Source organism: Rhinolophus ferrumequinum, chromosome 17 (assembly GCF_004115265.2).
Source record: "Rhinolophus ferrumequinum isolate MPI-CBG mRhiFer1 chromosome 17, mRhiFer1_v1.p, whole genome shotgun sequence".
NCBI lineage: Eukaryota > Metazoa > Chordata > Mammalia > Chiroptera > Rhinolophidae > Rhinolophus > Rhinolophus ferrumequinum.
In genome coordinates, this window is record NC_046300.1 from 32,999,467 (window position 1) to 33,021,412 (window position 21,946).

Genomic DNA, 21,946 nt, shown 5'->3' on the forward strand with positions numbered 1-21,946 from the left:
GTACAAAGGAGCGTACTATTTAAAAAATAAACATGAGAGAGAGAGAGAGAGAGAGAGAGACTCTCTCCCAAATCTTCTCTTTGCTCTCAGACCCCTTGTTCACTTCCTCTAGGATTGACACCTTCCCTAACCTCCTAAATGATCATATCCCAGGGCCCTGTCCTTGGTTCCCTGATTCCACATTCCCCATGAGCCAACACTACCCAGGCTCCCATGTTCAACATCTAAAGTCCTTATTTTCACATCTACATATAGAATTCTAAACCTGTTTTCTCCAGCTGCCTACTGATGGTCAATATCAGGATAATAACCTGTCTCAATCCTACGTTTGAAACAAAACTTATTATCTCCCCTACTCCAAACTCATCCTTTTAAATGTGCTTCCAGTCTCAAGCACAGCCTAGGCATCTTCTCATTCACCAAAGGTAGAACCCATGGGGTGACCTTCACCTCAACTTCTTTACCATTATATTTAGTTCATCACACAACCTGCCAATTCTACTTCAGGATTATCTCTTGAGTTCCCTCATCTGCACGCGCAGGATCACAGCTCCAGTGCTGAGCACTCAGTATCTTGTCAGGGCATTTTACTAACTTTCAATTAGGCCTCTAATGTTTCCATCATCTTATCTTTTCCCACAGTTTTGGAGTTTTTTTAAAAAAAAAAAAACACAAATTGGGCCATGTCACTCCATGTGTAATGATTGCTGATGATTTCCATTTGCCCCATGGCAACCAGACCCTCTAAAACTTGAATCTAAACTTACTTGTCTGGTCTCACCTTATCATAACCTATACCCCAGGCACATGCAACAGCTTATTATTTCCCAAACAAGTTCGTGTGCTACTCATTCTGGCTCACGGCAAAACCTTAAATACCTCAAAGATCAGCTCAAATCTTATCATTTTCTACGAACTTTCCAAACTTTTCCCCCTCTAAATAGAATACTTTGTGTTGTTGCAACTTTCTCTCTGTTTTAATGGCATATCTTTTACACCTCTATCTTACTATTTATCACATTACCTCATAATTGTCTTTGTGGTTCTCCCACTAGATAATGATCTCCTCATGAGCAGGGATCATGGAGCCCCAGAACCCAACATACAGTTGGCCTGGCATATGGTGTTCTGTGTTCACTACATGCCTAGGAAGAAATGAAGGAAGAAAAAAGAGAGGGAAAGCATATTCCATGGGACCACCATGACAACATAGCCAATAAAAATAATTGAAAATTAATTTCCAAATACAGAAAGACATTAATTTTTAAGAATCATTAATCTCCGACTTCCTCCCTCATTTCCATTTAATCCTTTCCTTCCTTCTTCAATTCTGTTTGGCTCCATCCAACTTAACATTAACTTCGCCCTCGGTACTAATGGCATCCATCCGCCAGTATCTAATTGTATTAAAATTCACCTTCTCATTATGCTAAGAGGCATCCTGACATCAGGAGAAAAGCACTGGACTAAGGGTTGGGAACCTAGGAGTTCTAGATCATTAATTCTTTCCACAAATACTTATTGAGTATGTGCTATGTGGCAGTGGCAGGTATTATTCTAAGAGCTTGGGACACATTCGTGAACACAAAAAAAAAAGACAAAGGTTCCTGCCTTCATGAAGCTTACATCCTGTTAGAGGGAGAGAGGGATGAATAATAAATAATAAACATAAAAAATAAGTACTTTGGAAGGTGAAGATCACAAGCACCAAGCTGGAAATGGATGTGGGGAGAAGGCATGTAGTTTGCACCTTTAAATAGAAAGCCCTAGACAACAAGTTAAAATATGAGCAAAGAAGGTGATGGAGTTGCCTGAGGCAGAGAGGTGTGAGAAGAGTATCCAGGCAATCATAACAATATATCAAAGACACGAAGAGGTGGGGGTGTGCGTGGCATGTCTGAGGAACAAGAAGGCCTGTGTGGCCAAGAGAGGGTAACTGAAGGGAGAAGGGTAGGAGCGGAAATCCAAGAGGTTAATGAGGCTAGGTGATGAAGAGTCTCACAAACTATCATCATCAGGGCTTTGGCTTTCATTCCAAGTGAGATGAGCATTCGTTGCAGACTTTGTTTTAAGTAGAGGAGTGCTATGATTTGATTTGAAGTCATTGGGCTGTTGTGTTAAAAACAGGTTGAAGGGAGAAAGGCTAGAAGCTAGGGAGCAAGTCAGGAGGGCATTAGAGTAATCCCGGCAAAAGACGGTGGTTCAAAACAGAGTGGTGGCAGAGAAGGGGAGAAATCATTGGTTTATGGATATAGTTTTTGATAGAACCAACAGGATTTCCTGACAGATGGGGTGTAGGGTGTGAGAGAAAGAGGAGTCAAGGCAGACTCTAAGAATTTTGGGCTGGGACACTAGATGAGATTTCCATCAAGTGAGATGGGGGAGGCTGTATGAAGCACAGATTTGGTGGTGGTAGATGGCACGGGGATTGGTAGTTCAGGTTCGGAATGCCTATTAGATGTCCGGGGGAATATGTTGAGTGTGCAGTTGGATATATGGGTCTTGAGTTTGGAGAGGATTTGAATTTGGAGGTCATTCGTGAATAGATGGCTTTTAAATCATAAGACCGATAAGATCCCATGTATTCCAACACAAATATAATTATCTGCTTAAGCTTAGCCAAATTACCTATTTTTCTCATCTCTACAATGAGAAGGTTAGGCTAAGTAAGTGGTTTTCAGCTGTGTTCCATGGAGCACTTGGGTTCTGTAGACAGAGCTGCCAGGATCAGAAAGATGTTTGCTCTCCCATTGTTTACTCCAACAAGCAAGCCCATATTTTTACAGTGAAAACCACACATACATTTAGAGATGGTACAAACTGATGTTTATTATGTATATATTATAGTGGACTAGGGTGTGTGTGTGGGGGGGTGTAACTTTTCAAATGAAATAATAAATAGCATCTCATTAAAAGCAACCCCATATATCTGCATCATGACTGGTCAGCTGCCAAAGGGATATATGTAAATAAAGGTACAGATTAGCACTAGTACACAGTTATCCTAAAAATGCTTGCCATGGTCAACATGTCCTCAAGGTTTCGTCTCTAAAAGATACCGAAAATCAAATTCAATGACTAAAAAATAATATCCCATTTCTTTTAGAACCAATTAACGATTGCAGTACAGTATTAAATTCCTTTGACCATGAGACCATGAACAATTAGTAATTTTAATTGTAGAAAAATGTATGAAGTTAGTGCTGGAAGGGGACCTTAGAAATACGTCAGTCAATTACCCTCCCTTTGCAGTGGAGGAGCTGAGGCCCAAAGGTCAAAGTCATGCTGGAACATGAACTAGGTTGTGCCCTGACTCTTAGTCCAGTGCTATTTTCACCACGTTATGCTTATTTCAAGGCTCCGTCAGAAATGCCACTGAAATTTACAATTAAGGCAGAAATCAACATGGATTGGTGAGATTTATATTTTTCTAATCCATTAATGTTACCTTACTGCTCTTCCCATCTTCCCACAGTTCTAAGGATCCTCCTTGCCATTGCCTTTTGCCTGGTGTCTGGTGTCCTAATGGTGCTGCTATTTACTCTCATCCGCCATGGGCCCTGCTGGCGGAACAACTCTTATGGGACCATCTGAACAGACATCTGAAGAAGGGCAGATATGCCAGGCCAACCTCTTGTGATGTAACATCTCTCAATGACACAGAATTCAAAGGACACTTTCACCGTGTGGGCATCACCCTGCCCACACCCTTCCTTCTGAAGCTGTCTAGAGCAGGAACTCACAGTGACCCAGGGACAGCTCCTGGACTGATGGATGAATGAACACCCAGGTTGCTCAGTTAGGTCTCCTTGTCATAGTGTAGGCTTCTCATTAGCCTAGAAAGAAGCTCTCTGCAAAGGACAGTTGTATCGTCTGGCACAGGTGTCCAGAGAGAAAGGAGAAGTCACACTCCAACCAGCCTTTTGCCTGCAAAGAGCAAAAGGTTACAGGTGTGACAAAGACATAGATTAAAGAAGACTGGATAATGGAGGGAAATTAGACTAGAAGTAGTATTATATAGGATGAGTCTTAAGAAATAAGACCCAATCAGAAGGTTTAATAAATCTTTTCTTCAGCTATTAAGTAGGTTAATACATATACACACTCCTGAAAAGAAGCTCCTATCCAATGTTTGATATCTAACAGATTTCTGTGGGTCTTTTTACTAACACACATATGTCTATATTGAAACTATATGTCTATATTGAAAATGCCTTAGAAAGAGGTATTTAATTCTCAGAAACTGTAATATCAACTACTTTAGTTTTAGCTCAGGTCATTTCCCCCACAATTTCTGTAATAGGGAATAACCAGAAAATCCATGTAACTACCCATGGTTCTTTTTTTTTTTAACTTCAACTATCAGAGCTCGATATTTTTAAAGTTCCAATTTTTAGTTTCATTTTAAAATTAAGAGATTTTACTTTGACACGGCCTCTTCATGGTCATGGATGAAATGATAATGTATTTTAATTGCTACAAATAGATCTGAACTTCTCAAGTGGTGAGGTAGATAGACAAGCACACTGAAGGATGATGACCCACTGCCTCAGTTCTGTGCTGGCTTTAGGCCAAGTTGGAACAAATTTTTTTAAATCTTAAACCTTGGTGTCATAATCTAAAAATGAAGAGTCTGGACTAGATGAACATAGAAATCATATTTAGTTCTCGTGGTCTGTGAACAATTTTTTTTTTTCCCAAGCAAGCACTTCCATGACTGGTACCATTGTAGTGAGCCTGGTATTTATTCTAAGGAATTTTATTCTGCGCTGAGCTTCCAACCATCTAGTTGGTATGAAATTCAATCTCATTCATTGGTAGTGTTCTTCACCTCCTCAGGTTCTACTAAAGGTCCCAGAATGTACCTTTGAGAAAGAGTCAGATATGGGTCCACTAGGCCGCTGTCCACACTGGTCTCCAATCAGCTTACTATCCATTCCCACGTGGTATTCTGAAGGTAGGCAGAGGACATCCGTGCCATGGTTCCCAAGGCCACACACTTGAAGTTCACCAACCTACACTTGAAGTCCAGCCCCCTACTTGGGGTGATACCTGTAAGCAGTGCTGGGATCTTTGACCAGCACAGAAAACCCCCCAGAACCTCACTCCATCTCTTAGTTTCAGGAATCTTCCTCTCTCCTTAGATCCCACAGCTTCCACTTGTAAAACTTCAAGCACTTACCTCAAACATCCTCACTTTCCACATAATTCTCATTGAGCCAAGGCTATTGCAAACAAAAGCCTGAAGAGGAGTTGTCGTCTCTTGCCTAGCAATTGCTGCTTTCTGCTGGAACACAAGAGGCATACAGGCAAAGAAATGCAATATCTGACTACATTGCCAGTTGGGGAGAAGGAAAAACATCTATAGCAGCAAGAACAGTAGACAAATTTTGGTTTCCATAAACAGCCAACCATATAAGTTTAAGGAAGCCACAATATCTTATGCTAATAAGTGACGAGACTTCAAAATACAAGTATGAACGGAACCACATGTCATGGATTTTCTCACTCATTCAACAAACATTTATGGAAGACCCACTATTTGCTAACTCCTGGTCTGGATGCTGAATTGCCCATCCCTAATGTGATTATTAAGGTATTTGGCCCCAAAAACAATCTCTCATGGGGTTGATAGAATGTAAAAGTAAAAGCTTTCACAACCTTTTCCTCATATCATCTTTTATTACTGTAAGTGGCTAAAAGGATGTCTACTTCCTGTTGGTTCTGAGAGATTTCTTTAACATCTCCCATTTCTCTTCCTTCTACCACCTTTTGATTATTGTAAAGGCAGTTCTCACTCCCAAATTAGTTGTTTCTTTTACCTTCCACAGAGCTACTCTGTTGATAAATGATGTAATTGTTTTGGCAGTATTCATGGCAGTATTCACATGTGACAAATGAAAATTCTCGAGTGACAAATGATCTATAGTGATAAAGCAGAGAGAACAAATGTACTGTAACATTTCTCAGGAAATAAGTTAATCATCCAACTTCAATAGGAGAGCATGAAAATAAATTCTCCACTAATAAAAGTGACTTTTTCAGATGGGTCAGAAAAGATCTGTCCAGTTGACATGATGAGAAATATTGTTAGAAAGAAAATTGCTAGGGTTAGGATAAGCTTTGCTCTGAAATGCATTCCCCACAACTGAACCATTAGAGAGGACTTTGAACATAATTAGAATAATGCAATAATTACCACATCAATGTAGGGACATTCCCTACCATAGAAAATATCAGCAACGGAAAGTTCAGTAGGAAAGTTCAAAGGAAGAGTTATAACTAGAATGTTCCCAGCTAGAGTGGCATTGCATAAAGAAAGTATTAAGAGAATGTGATGATAAAAAGAATAATTTGTAGCATTAGAAGAGTACAGGCATTAGAGGTAAACATTTTACTGGAAGTCGTTCAACCAAAAAACCGGTTTTTTATGTTAGAACTGGCATTTCTTCTTCCGGTCCTGTTACCTAGCCTCCCACCTTTCTGTTTTCTATCTTGTTCTAATACCGTTGGAATTGATTCTTTCTTGGTAAGTGAAATTCAAAATATTAGTTTTCTGTTTTAAAACCCTCTTTACGGAAACCCCATTTGAGCAATAATGGATGTGTGTGACATTTGGTGCTTTATACCAGAGCTGTCTAATAGAAATATAATACAAGCCACAAATGAGAGCCACATATGGAATTTTAAATTTTCTAATAGCCACATTTTAAAAAGGTAAAAATAAGGGATGAAATTAATTCTAATAATAAAATGTATTTAACTCATTGCATCCAAAACATCACTTCAACATATAATCACTAGTTTTAAAATTAGTAATGAGCTATCTTACAGTTTTTCTCACACTTATTATTTGAAATCTGATGTGTATTTTACCCTCACAGCACATCTCAATTCGGACTCGGCACACGTCTAGTCTTAATAGCCACATGTGGCTAGTGGTTACCATATTGGACAATTCTGCTGTAGACCATTAGATGACACTCTTTTGAAGCAAAGAGAATGTATTCTTTGTTATAACTTGTAAAATCCACTTGCAGGTTACTGTGAAGAAATAAAAGTCATATTTTTTATGTCTACCTCTTACTATTCTTTGCATGTGTGCTGAAATGATAAAAGATTTTTCTGAAATGTTTTATTTGTAAACCCGTCTTAACAGCAGGAGTCCATACTTCTTCCAACACCACCCTAAACTAAATGGACTAGTTTCTCGTATTAAATGTCCTGAGGAGGAATTTGACAACATGTTTAGAAAATAAGTACGGCTAGATTTTTTTGGGGGGGAGAGGGGAAAGCCTTTTCAAAGTTTTATTAATTTTTTGTTGTAAGTAATTATATTCAAAACAACAATAAATGGAGAAATAGAGATGTGTATAAAATACAAAGTAAAAGATCTTCCTACCCGCTTCCAATTATCAGAGGCAATGCTGTCAACAGGTTTTTGTTCTCCTAGTGATTAGCACGAATTTTATGAACTGTACTTACACCTTTATTTCCTGAAACTTTCACCTCTTTCACTGCTCTTATAACTCATGGTGTCCTCTTTCTTGTATTGTTTTCATTTCATCGAAGTAACTTTTTTTAAAGGATACATGAGCACTAAGCTTTCTGATTCTAACATATCCAAATATGTCTACGTTTGCCCTCCTACTTACCTATCAGTTGGCTAGATAGAGTTTTCAAGTTGAAAATCATTTCAAGTTGAAAATCATTTTCCCCCAGAATTTGAATGTAGTATTCAGTTGTCTTTTAGCATACAGGACTGCTGGTGAGAAGTTTGATATCAATCTGGTATTCCTTCCAATGTAAGTAATCGGCTGTTTGTTTATTTTATTTTATTATGTATGTATTGCTGAATCTTTTAAGATATTCTTTTTATCCTTGAAGTTCTGAAATTTTACTAGGATATATTTAGGCATGGGTATTTTTTTGTTTTCTGTCTAATCCCGTATGGTTTACATGTGTCTTCGACTCAAGAGAATTGTGTTCTGGAACTTGAATTTCCTGGGTCTATCCTCCATGCCTCAATTATTTTCCCCTCATATTTTCCAGATTTTTATCTTATTTTTCTACATTCTAAGAAATTTCACTTTCTAGAATACCAAGTTGGTGTTCAGCAAATCCATTTTTTTTTCCTAAAAATTCTTTCCTATTTATTGATTGTTCCTTTTCTATAGTGGCCTCTTCTTATGGATGCACTCTATTCTTCAATATCCTTAAAGACACTTCTTAGAATTTTTTTCAAGTTCTCCTCCACTTCTTAAATTATCTCTGTTTTCTCTGGGCTCATTTGTTTGTTTATTAATCTTGAACCTTCTTTTTCATGCTCTGGATTTTTCTCAAATTCTTGTGAATCCTAATCCACAAATGAACTTTGTGGATTAGTAGAAATGGCTAGTATTGGCTTTCCTTTTAGTCCTGTATAGCTGTTTCCCCAACAAACATCTTCTTGAATAACTGCTTTAAAATTCTCTTTTGCTAATTGCAATATCTTGGTCATCTCATGGGCAGTCGTAATTGTCTTTTCTCCTAAGTATAGCTTATATTTTTCTGTTTATTTGTATATAGAGTAATTTTGGATTGTGTCTTAGGCATTGTAAATGAGATATTGTAGAGACTCTGGGTTATGTTATGTTTCTCTAGAAAGTTTGGGGTTGTTTCTTTTAAACAGTCAGTGAAGTTGGCTAACTCAAACTGCAAACTGTCTCCCCTGCAAAAAAAAAACAGCAGCTCAAATCTCTGTGTCATGCGGGGCGTCCGGCGGGGTCTCTGGTCCCGCTCCCCACACAAGAACACAGGACATGGTGAGGCCAAAAAGGAACACCCACGGAGCCATAGGTAGGACAGTCATACCACTATACTCTCACTGGCGACTGGGTTGGAGACACAGGAACCAGGAGCAACACAATTCTCAACCCTCACGGTGCCGCTTGCAGACTCAGCCACCATCTTCTTGCTAGCTCCCCCCTTTTTTTTCTGCTAGCCTAGCCACGGCAGTTATATTAGTGGCCAATTGCTCACTGGTTACAGCTGACGGCCAACTAGCCACAGCTGATGGCCATTTGATCACAGTCGATGGCCATTTACTACCTGAGCCAGCACCTTTCTATTTGAGGCCGAGAGCCTGGAAACTGCTTTTTGGGGCTCTGTCCCCACACTCCACCCCTACAGGGTCTCACCTCACAATCTACGCGACAAGCGTCTTCCGCGAGAGGCCCTGTGCGAGGAGCCTGGAGGTGAATGCTATTTCCTGGACACAGCCAAGCTTTCTGGTCACAACCAGGGTTTCTCAGGGCACCACCAGTACTTCTGGGCACAGCCAGACTTCCTGGACTTCTTAGGGTACCACTAGTCTCCCCGGGCACAGCCAGGGTTTCTCAGGGCATCACCAGTACTTCTAGGCACAGCCAGACTTCCTGGACTTCTTAGGGTACCACTAGTCTCCCCGGGCACAGCCAGGTTTTCTCAGGGCACCACCAGTACTTCTGGGCACAGCCAGACTTCCTGGACTTCTTAGGGTACCACTAGTCTCCCCGGGCACACGAGGGCCTCTCAGGGCACTGCCACTCTCTCTGGACACAGCCAGACTTCCTGGACACAGCCAGGGCTCCCAGGGCACTGTTTGTACTGCCTCCCCAGCTCCTGCAACTCAGTGGGAGTGTAAGGAGTGTAGGTTGTGAACTCAATCACAGCTGGGTTGCCTGCAGCAACGCCCCCGGGGCCCAAAGGTTGCTCACGTTTTACTCTTTGCTTCAAGATTGGCCGGGCTTGGGGGTTGGGAGCTACATTGTCTCCACTCGCTTCCTCCGCCTCTGCCTCAGAGTCTCCACTGTGGGGCCCCGCTTCCAACAAGCAGCCCGAGCTTCCAGCGCTTCCAACCGGGACACCTGGTCCGGCACCTGGGCCATTTCATTAAGCGCATTTTCCGTGTTGAGACTCAAGGCCGTGAGGAACATCCAGCCCACACGGCCGGCTGTAGCCTTCTCCTCCTCCGGCAACCGCTCAGCCAGAGCCTTCAGGGCCCTCTCCACGCTGGCCGGAGAGCCATCCACGTCCTCCCACCCCTCCTTGGGGGTCCAACTCCTGAGAACAGTGGCCACCGGACACCACACACTGTGTGGGGGCCACACATCCTCCTGCCCAGAGTCAGACTCCATTCCTACCTGGTCGGAATCCTGCTCACCATGACAGGTGTCTGAGTTGGTGGAGGCCTCCTTATAAGATGTCCACAACCATCGGATCCTAAGGCCGCAGCAGATCATCAAAATTAAGGCAACGCCTTCCATGGCCAAGAAGGTGGTGTGCCAGCTGGAGGCTTGAGTCTCCCAGGTGGACCGCGCCTCCCGTTCCCGATGTCGCTCCTCACAGGCCTCTCGAAGCTGGGCTCTCACACGCACAAACCGCTCCACCATGCTTCGGTAGGTTTTGGCCGGCACCACACCCTGCTTACGAAACTGAGCTTTTATACATGTAAACTGCTCCAGTACATTCCGGAGAGTTTCGGCCGACACCATACCCTGCTCGCTGCGCCATTTGTCATGCGGGGTGTCGTGCGGGGTATCCTGCCGACTACGCCAAGTGTCACGCGGGGTGTCCGGCGGGGTCTCTGGTCCAGCTCCCCACATAAGAACGCAGGACATGGTGAGGCCAAAAAGGAACACCCACGGAGCCATAAGTAGGGGAGTCATACCACTATACTCTCACTGGCGGCTGGGTTGGAGACACAGGAACCAGGAGCAACACAATTCTCAACCCTCACTGTGCCGCTTGCAGGCTCAGCCACCATCTTCTTGCTAGCTCCCCCCTTTTTTTTCTGCTAGCCTAGCCACGGCAGTTATATTAGTGGCCAATTGCTCACTGGTTACAGCTGACAGCCAACTAGCCACAGCTGATGGCCATTTGATCACAGTCGATGGCCATTTACTACCTGAGCCAGCACCTTTCTATGTGAGGCCGAGAGCCTGGAAACTGCTTTTTGGGGCTCTGTCCCCACACTCTGTTAGTTCATTTAGCCTAAGTTAGGCTGCTTGGAGTTTTCCCCGTGTGTGGTTAGTTCACAGTGAGGGGCTCAGCCACAGAGTTTGTATACACAGCCTGGGGTTTCCCTCTCTAGCTTTTAATTTGGGGGAATTTACTTCTCCCTTTTACGATGTTCTCAAACTCTGTCCTCTGGCATTTCAAGCCAGTAAGACTATGGATTCCCCCACACACACACTACCTGCATTTTAGCCATCCTGTCCCCACCTTCTCCCTTGAATGGCACAGACTTGAACCTGCCCTGAGGCAAAAAGCCATAAAAAATAAAAACCACCTAGTGCTAACCCTTTCCCCAAATTCTTATTCCCCTCCAGTATCTGCCTGCTTTTGATTTCTCCCAAGTATCTTTAATTAGTTGTATTTTATAGTTTGCCCGGAATTTATAGTTGTTATCTGTGGAAGTTAGTCTGGTAGGAAATGCATAATCATTATTGGAAGCAGATACTCTCATTTGAATGGCAAGGGCTAATACGAGGTTCCGTATAAGGGTGGAAGTTATAGCATCAGGTGCCCAATAGTGCTTGTGAGCAGGGAAGTGGTATGTCAGCTAGGAACATATCAAAAAACAAAGGGACTTTACTTTTGGCTGGAGTGCGTGTTTCTGTGTATATATCTCCTGGGTGGAATGACCTTAACTTTTAAAAATTTTCCCTCCATGTCTGTGATATAAGTCCTGTGTTACCTCAACATCTGCTCTGTTTCTCCTTCAGGGCACAGCAGCCACACTAAGAGTCCTCCCTACAGAGCCTCCTCTTTCCACAGAGAGCACCCCCCCAGAGTGTACTTTGGAGACGGCCACTCTGTATACATGGAGGACGGAGTGGGATGAGCAGCTGGTAGGGAATGCATTCTTTTATTGTTACCCTGACAAGTACTCCACAGTTCCCTGATGCCATATGTGACGAGCTAAGCTCCAACCTTCTTTGTGTCTCCTTTAGAAAGAATCACGTTCTTCTCTGGTGGGTCTGACTGCAATTTCCCTGTTTTGACTTCTTCATCAGTTTTATCACATCTGCTTATCATTAAAGAATTTCTCAAAATATCTGACCTACGGATGTCACTCTCTCTGGCACTGTTATGATTTCATTCTTATGTTTAACATATTTTTATATTAGTTCAGTAAAACATTGGGAGGAAGAGAGGTGCAATAGGTCTTTTTTTTTCCCCCTAAACAGGAAACACTGAGTTTGTTTTTCTGGAAAAGTGGTCTATAATCACTACTGCCAAAGTTAAGAAAGATAATCAAACAATTAAGTGAAGGGGGTGGGGACTGACATAACACTATGTACACAATGTAACTTAATTTCACAAACATTTGCTAGGGCCTGAAGTAGGGTACCTAGTTTCCATCAAATTTCCTAAGGGAATCTTAACTCAGGAAAAAGTTAAGTCCATTATTTGACTTGGGGAGCACAGTACTGAATTACTTATAGACCTTGCCTTTACAGGGCTCACAGCTAAATAATTTCTTTAACTGGGTTTCTAATTTTCATTAGCTTATTTTATTTTTCCTTCAGAGTACCACAAGGATTTTGCCCTTCCTCTCCATAGTCACCACATTTTGTCCGTCAGCACCACATTTCTGGTCTCCCTTCCTCCCAGTTAATTTTGCACAATATTCTTAAGACTCATTTCTGACCCTTGTTTAAGAATATACATTCAGATTAGGTCCTCTATAAATACCTGTTGATTGAACCAATATTACTAACCATACTAGTTTTTGATCAATTTCAAGTTGGAGAAGATTCATAAAGCCCCACCTCAAATTAGTTACAGAGACTGTACCAGAAGTATAACTAAACCAGTAGTTCTCTAATTCCATGTGCATAAGAATCTCCTAGGATGCATGTTAATGATTCAGATTCTCTGGCCTCAGTCCCAGTAATTCTGATTCAGTAAGCCTAGAAATCTGCTTTTTTAACAGTTATCACCTGTGATTCTGCTGTAGGCAGTTCCTGACCTTGTTTTGAGAAACCCTTCTCTAACCTATGCAATAACCCTTAGGGTGAGCAGAATACTCACCTACTACTTCAGATTCATTGACTTCAACCTGAAGTCTGTGAAGTAACTTACAGGTCTAAAACTGCCTTAAGTAGGCATTGAAGATGTGTTTTCAAAAAAAAGAATCGTAGAAGAAGTTGGAAATGAGAAATGTTTTGAAATGTAGTTCTAAAAGTCTCACCTCAAGAATAGAGGAAAATAAAGAATTAAGCCCTGTTAAAATGGTGGCCTTCAGAATAGTGATGTCGCCTCAAAAACATCAGCCATTCCCAATTTGTGGTTTCTAAAATAATTCATTTTATTATTAAATGAATAGAAGTATGCTTACAGTAATCATATTTTCCAGGCCGAAACATAGGAAAAATAAACTTACAATGTAATAAGATATTTGAAACAATAACTTCCCTGAAAAATCTAAGACAAATAGTAACTTTTAGCATAACACAGAAAATTTAAAGCCAAACTTAAATATGTAACTCTTTGTTGTTATATCTTTTAAAACTATTTGTTATCACCGCTTTTTCCTATCGTCCATCCTTCTTACAAATGTTATACAAAGTAAAAGATACTTGAAATAAGTAAAAGGTATAGGGAAAAATCAAACTTGTATCTCCACGTCAATCTTTAAAAAAGTATTTTTGGGTTTTTTTCCCCTCTTTTGGCAGTGCCTTCAGATATATATCTGATCCACCTATAATTAAATTATTTTAAAATTTTATAGAAGAGAGGCCAAGTCTTTGAAACCATTTTCTTGCCAAGTACTTACTTTTGTGTTAGAAGTTACTATTCTTAGTGAAGTGACTCATGGGGAATTTTATTCAATACCATTATCCCTATGTTTGGGTTATTAACCATTAGCAAATATGGAGAACAAAAGAGAATTGAGGAGCGAAACCAAACTGCTTGGGTTCAAATCCCAGCTCTGCCACTCACTAGCCATGTGATCCTGGGCAAGTTATTTAACTCTCTATGCCTCAGTTTCTTCCTCTGTAAAATGTGAATAATAATAGTACCTATGTCAGAGGATAGTTATAGGAGTAAATAAATTAATATTTGTAAAGCACCAGGAACAGTGCCTGGCACATAGCAGACACCATGTAAGTGTTTCTTAAATAAAATATGGGATGAAAAAGGTAGGTATTTATCATTCAAAGGCCAAAATAGTTATTATTTTGAGTTTTATGAAGTTAAAAGATGTCATTTTTCATTAGCTCTTTGTATACCCTTGAAAGTGTTTGGGTTTTTTTTTTCAACTTCTTATGCCACAACTTGTAATGACAATTATTATTAAAATGATGGAAGTTTCATTTGGTGGAACAACAAGAAAACTTGGGATCTTATTACAACTGTTACTTTGATTGAGAATTTCTTTCTGAGAGAACACAATATTCTTAATAGTCTCAAAAAATCAAAACAACTAAATTTTATCACAGGTCAACTGTAATAGAATGCTTAGAAAATAAAAGTCTCTAAATGTAAAGACAAATTCCATAATGAAGCTAGCTTCAGTTCACAAATGTAAAGGTAAATATTGCAGGAAGAATAAAACGAAGCAATGTATTGGTTTTCTAAAGATTTTTCTCCTTTATGATAAAGTAGAATAATATTGAGTGTAGGTGGTAGATATCTTCCCAACTTTCCTTAGTCTCTTGCTATATCTCAATTTCTTTCTTGTAATTGTAGAAGTAAATTGCCTCTCCTATGCCTAGGTTTTATTGACCTCAATGAATTACATATAGTGTTAGGAATTATACAGTTAATTCCAAAGAAGTTTCATTGAAATGTGAAAAAGTATCCACATGGATGGAAATTTGTAAACTTGGAATGTCCTGATTTCATTAAAGCAATTGACAAAAATATGCTTGGGGTCAACAAATAAATTTGGTTATTTCATTCATTTAACAAACACTCATAAGGCACTTACCGTGCTAGTTCTGTAAGACAGATACTAATAGTGACATCATGCCCACTTTACAGATGGGGAGATGGAGGCTAAATAATCTGCCTGTAGCCACAGAGCTGGAAGGTGGCAAAGATGGGATCTGAACCCAAGCTGTCTTCTTCTAGCCATTGCACTTTAAACCACTAAATTGCACTGCCTTCCTTTGAGAAAAAGTACCTTGGTAAGATTTTCAGAAAATCACACCTCATTCTTATTTAACTTTGTTGTTGTTTTTTCTATCCAAAATGTCTCTTACTTGTGTGATGTAAATGCCAGAAGGAAAATGATTGCTGAGTTAATATGTGAGTCCCATCCAAGTGGAATATAATTTTATTTTGATAATTTCAAACTTGATGCGTCTTAATGAAAGTGAGTTTTTTTGTTTGTTTGTTTTTACTCTTTTTTCAGGAAAATAACATTCCTATTTGGCCACTTCAAAGTCATGGAAAGATCTGGGAAGTAGCTATATACTCACCAAACGTCTAATTCTCTTGATTAAATTTGACCTGCCACCATTATATAGACATGACCTAAACTTGTGGTTTTTATGTAGATGCAATAGGATGTAAAGGTGAGATTTGATACTCTTATAATATTATGAATGACATTTTGGGACTAAGATATGCAGATTAACAATCTAATCTATTGATAAAGTCATCAGATATTTGTCAATGACTCATCCCTCCTTAGCCCCACCTAGCCAAAAATTAGTGCTGAAACCTCAAACTGAATTTGCAGACCTCTCCCTGCAAAGTCACTACCAAATCATGTAATCATAACTGAATAGTATTGAAAGTCCTTCAACTTTGACACCAGAAAAAAAATAAGGACATGTTTCCAGAAAGCAGAGCACATGACAATAAAATTATTCAATCTAATAAAAACTTACTTTACCAAATTAACACAATAATTTTGTAGACCAGTGTTTTGTAGACCACAGTTAATGATCCTTTTCAGGGAAACATGCTGAAATGAAAACATTGCAGCTTGCCCCGTTAAAGACATGTTACCCTTTAGGAAGGCAAATATAGTAATGCCCATTTTACAGTGATCAAATGTGAAATAAAATGGATTGAGACAAAGAATTGCCGACATTTGATGCTGGTTCAGTGAATATGAAGAAATGATTCTATTTCTCTATTCCTCTCTCCTTTGCAAACTCCTAGATTTGCAATTCCCACACACCAATTTCAAACATTTTAATTTCATCTTCACCCTTTGGGCCATCACATTACAATTTATGGCTTAATATATCTTTTAATTGACCCTTTTTAAATTGTTATCCTATTCTATGTGTGAACTCAGAAAAATGTGGCTATAAATTTTCTAATATTCCCTAAACTAAGAAAAACTACTGTAATCACTAAAAGCTGACAGATGAACTATCTAAAACTACATGTGGCACATTATGTATTTTAAGAACCACCTAAATAATTCAAGAGTCACTGAAATTCTAAAGAGATCCATTTGCCCCTTAATGGGAGCTATATACACCAAGCAACGTTCCAAATATGCTAACTCATTTACACCTCACTATGTTCCTATGAGGGGGATACTATTCTATGTGCATTTACAGATGTGTAGGCCTGGGCACAGAGAGATTCGGTCACATGCCCTAGTCACATAGCGAACCCTGTGGGTGAACCAGATTTCAGTCATGACATTGACTTCAGAGCCTGTGCTCACCACCGTGATGCCGTAGTGCCCCTGGGTCTGTTTCCAGACCCAATCCAAGTGTTCATATACACAGAGATGGTTTCTGGTACAACTACATCATTTTAACTTGCATTTCCGTTATCCTCTCTTTAATTTTCTTCTACTCTTCCCGGGGGAGAACGTAACCTCTTAGAATCTTTGGGAACCAATTCAGGAATCAGCATTTGGGGAGGATCCTGGGGGCTAATCTGAGCTGTTGGAAAGCAGGCTGGGGGTGCCTTATTGCCATAAGTCATCTGTTAGATGATGTACTTTGGTCCCATGATGTTACTCCCTGTGGCTTTTTACTGACACCAAAATGCTATAGAAGCCTCAATATGTCAACCATTCTGAGCCCCTCTTTTATGCCTGTCAATTTGCTAATCAATGTGAAGGATACAAGCGTCATACTGAACATGGTTATCGCCCTCTGTTCTACCTATTACTGCCTAACTCACGACCCCAAAATCCCAATGTCTTAAAACAGGCATTTAATTTTGCCCGTAGTTTTATGGGTCAGGAATTCTGGAAAAGCTCAGAGAGACAGTTCACATCTGATTCAGGAGGCATCAACTAGGATGGCAAGGACTAAAGGGTCCATTTCCAAGATGGCTTCCTCACTCCAGTGTCTGGTACTTAGTGTTTCTTGGTCATCTTTTCTCTCCATATGATGTTTCATTCTCCAGGGCCTCTTCATATGGCTTAGGTTTTTCACAGCACGGTGGTCTAGGATAATTGTATTTCTTACATGGTGTCTTGTTACTATAAGGAAGGAAGCAGAAGATGGCAATTCAGTTAAGGGCCATGCATAGTATCTCTTCTAACATATTCTGTTGGTTAAGCTGTCACAGGTCCACCCAGATTCAAAGGGATGGAGAAATATTGTACCTCTTGATGGGGAGTGTCAAGGCCATATTGTGAAGAAGCATGTGGTGGTGGAAGATATTGTTGCTGCTATCTTTGGAAGATGCAGTCTGCCATACCTCAAAGAGCCTTTACTCTAAGTCAGGGGTTCATAGAAAAGAGTCCATGAATAAAATTCAGAAAGGCTTTGAACTTAGAAGAAAACAATATGTATTAATTTTCCATAATCTCTAACTAAACTTTAGTCTTTCTGTCCATTTTGAATGTAAGCACAAGCTACAATGATTATAGGAACAGGTGATTTTGCTACCAATAGAAACCACAGACATTTTTACGGCACATTCAGTTGTTATAAATACCTCAAAATATATAGTCATCACTACTTTGAAATTATAGTGGCTATCAAATCTTATACTAGATATTATTATTTACAGTGTTAATAAAGAAGCAATATATTACTCTATTGCAATTTTGTTTTTTAGCATTTTCGTAACTATATGCGTATTTTAATTTAACCAGTTTACCTTATAATCTTACATATTTTCTTTTTAAACATTTAAAAACATTATTCTGGAAAGGGGTTTATAGGTTGAACCAGAAAACCAGAGGTTCTCATGACCCAAAATAAAGTTTAAGAATTTCTACTCTGGGTGAAGACAAAACATTAAACATATAAACACAAAATAATTGGAGAAATCATATATAATGGTATAATCTAATGTTTAATGCTATAGCACAGGCTTTATGTATTACAAGATTTCTTTCTCCTAATGGTACAATTCAATTCAACACAATACATTTTTTTGATGATTTTTAACAGTTGTATACACTTATGTAATCATGACCACAAGAGGAATTAAAAAAAAAAGACCCCAAACACTGGCAGATCCTCAAGAAATTTCATAACACCTAGCATATGGAAAGTATCCTAAAAGATTCCAGAGAGAGAAAACTATGTCCTACAAAAGAACAAGGATGTGATTTCTTATTAGAATCCCTGGTGCAATAGCTTTAACTTTCTGAGAAAAATAATTATGAACTTAACATTCTATACCCAGTAAACATGTCAATCAATTGAGAGAGAAAAATAAAGTCACTTTCAGAAATGTAAAATTTCAGAAGATTTATTATCCATGTACCCTTGCAGATATTTTTCAGCCAAAAGAAGAATAAAATCCAAGAAAGGTGAAGATTTGAGATCAGAACAGTGGCTCCAAACCAGGACTAGGGTGAAATGAAGTCAGGATGACAGATTGGCATCCAGACTAGAGAGTGGCTGGTCCAGATTGGAATAAGAAGTCAGAGGGTTCTGGGAAACATATCTTCAAGAAGTATATTGCATTCCTTCTAAAATAAAATAAAGATACTTTGAAATCATAGAATAATGAACACTACTAACACAATCACAATAATGGCAATATTGATATTTTCAATTTTAGGCTTAACCAACTGACAAACCATGCAAGGATTAAAAGTATGGTTATAGAAGAGATGAAGAAAGCTCATAAAGTTGGGGGTGTGCAGATAGAAAAGTGTCAAAAGAGATAGAGAGGAGTCCTAATTTACTCATTTTATTAATAATAACTAACACTGAGTACTTACCATATACTTATCCTAATAGATAACATAAATTAATTAATCTGATTTCCCAAGATGAGGAAACTGAGGCAGAGTTCCTAACTTTCTATTATATATGGAAAGTCAAAGAGATAAAAAGATATTTTGTGACAGATCAAGACTACAAGAGATTTATGTATATTATTTCTAAACAATCATAGTATATCTACCAAAGTTATAATGTCTACCAAAGGTATAATGTATATAGCCTTAGTGATTTTTTGCAACTCTACAGGAATTAAATCACTTAAAAAAAATTTTTTTTAAATTGGGGAATATTGGGGAAACATTGTGTTTCTCCAGGGCCCATCAGCTCCAAATCATTGTCCTTCAATCTAGTTGTGGAGGGCGCAGCTCACTGACCCATGGGGAAATCGAACTGTTGTTCAGAGCTCGCACTTTAACCAACGGAGACATCTGGCTAGCCGAGGAATTATATCACTTTTAGAGCAGGTTCATGAAGAGAGAGACAAATAAGGGGAAAGGAATATAAATTTCAGAAATATGCACAAATGCGTTGAGAAAATTAATATATGATAAAGATGGCCTTTCAGTGATGAAAAGATGTGGTTAAGCAACTGGCTAGCTATTTAGAAAGAATATAACTGCACCTCTACCAAAAATAACTTTCAGATAAATCACATATGTATATTTTTAAATGAAATCTTACATAGTATACCAAAAAAACATGTAAAATTATACAGATATATGTATGCATGTGGATGGATGGATGTATAATTTTGGAATCGGAAAAGCTTTTCAAAAGCTTTTTAAAACTTAGAAGTGATAAACTATAACATTAATAAATAAAACTACATATGTATGAAAAATTAGAGCATGGAACAAAATAGTGCATTCACAATGTTGGAGACTTTTCTAAGACCATACCAAACAGAACCTCTAGGCTAGGAGTAGATGGGTGATGTCACATAATCATGCCATTTATAAAAATATATTTGTAAGGTTTTACTGCCTTTCCTTACTATACTGCTTGAGTATACTACCTATTGTATGTCAATCTAGAGAGTGCTAAGAACTTCAAAGACCCTCACCCCACGAAACTTCTTTCAAAATTCCTAATTGAAGAAGTGTCAGTATCTATAAGATCCACATGAATTTAGCAGCTTAGATCCTACAGAACTAAATCTGGAATGTTTTAGTTGCTAAAATGTTACTTTTCAGGGCCCAGAGCCTCTTAAATAGCTATTTACTGTGAGGAGGTAATTTAAGTGATATCAAAATACAGAAACTTCCAATGTTCCAACACTGTGTATATCCTTGATATATTACCCTTCGAACAGCGTAATCATTGGGATTCAAGAAGATGGGGCCCGTCCACATCCTTTCCCACATATTTGTGGTTGCCCAAAGGACTCAACCACTAGTCTGGGTATAGTGTGCCACCTAATGTTCATAAATGGTCTTTGCATGCTTGCTTTCATAGCAGTTTAAAACTATAATTCAAAATGCAAATTATGTTTTCATTTTGTGTTTCTTAGGAATAAAAGATATTGCAAATCTGGGTTCTTTTATCCACAGTCCAGTGATCTGCCTCCTTCATTCCAAACATCATATCTAGCTAAAATTCACCGTCCCTGTCCTCCTTGATATTAGCCCAGAACTTGAGCTTTTATTGATCTGCAGGAAGTTATTGAGTGAGGGGGTTATATCAGTCAAACTCTGGGGCAGCTTATTACCTCTGCATAGTCTGAAGTTCAATTAAGGTCTCCAGCTGCAGCAGCAAAAAACAAACAAACAAATAAACTTTTTCTTTATCCAGATTTCAATTCTGTGGTCAGAAATGCAGAAGAGAAGATAGAGAAAGGGTAGGCCAAGCTTTCCAATCTCATTGCTCTTTTTCTGCAACCTTCTGTCCCCCACATCTTCCCCCCATTTCCTTCGTTATCAGCATTCAGATTTCAACTAAAATGTCACTTCCTAGAGAGACTTCACTGACCGCCTGGGTTAAGTAGTCACCCTGTCCTTGCTACCCCCATCACTCTCTAGCCTATTACCCTGCTTTCATTTCTGAATAGCGCTTACCACTAACTGAAACTATTTGATTCATTTTATTTTTCAATGTGTCTATTGTCCTTCACCACCACCCCTGCCCCCTGCCAGAGGTGAGGGCCATTTTCTTGTCCACTGCTACATCCTCAAAACTTAGAATAGGAAAGGGACTGGATCCACAATATTTGTTTAAAGATTAATAGATACAATTATTCTGTCACATCAGCCATTGGCTAGCCAAGAGATTCTGTTTGGTTTCGTCTTAGAAAAGTCCTCATCATGAACGCTCATCTTAAGCACCTCTGAAACTATGGGGACCTTGGTAGTCTACAGCAGTGAGCTGGAAAGAATTTTATGAGCCACCTATCCTGGGAGTCCTCCAGAGTACTGTTTTTAATGGCTGAAGGAAAATATTTATATAAACATGTTGGATTAATAGAAAATTTGATATTCTGTGATCCGATAGGAACTTTAATGTGACCATCAGAAACTTGGAATCTGATGCCCAGATTAAGAGTTATAGGCAAGATGGAGTAAGCACACTTCACACCTTCTCTCCTACTGAATATAATTACAAAACATGGACAGAATTCATAGAAAAACTATTTGAAGACGCTGGAAAGTAAATAGCAACAAGGCTGATTGGGGGAGAACACCAGAATTTGGAATACCATCAGTCTAAATCCAAACATATCCATAACAACATAATGTACATGAACATACCTGTTTAAAATCAGGAATTGTCAGAATGTTAAAAACAAAACAAAATAAAAAAAAAAA

General features: G+C 39.1%; 1 protein-coding gene across 1 annotated transcript in view; it reads left to right on the plus strand.

Moving 5' to 3' along the window:
- ACP3 (acid phosphatase 3) overlaps positions 1-7,086 on the plus strand; it is a 47,660-nt gene extending 40,574 nt beyond the window's left edge. The window contains exon 11 of the mRNA XM_033133079.1: positions 3,476-7,086. Within this exon, the coding sequence (XP_032988970.1) occupies positions 3,476-3,594 (119 nt within the window). The 3' untranslated portion in view covers positions 3,595-7,086. The remainder of the gene's footprint in view (positions 1-3,475) is intronic.
- The last annotated feature ends 14,860 nt before the right edge of the window (positions 7,087-21,946 follow it).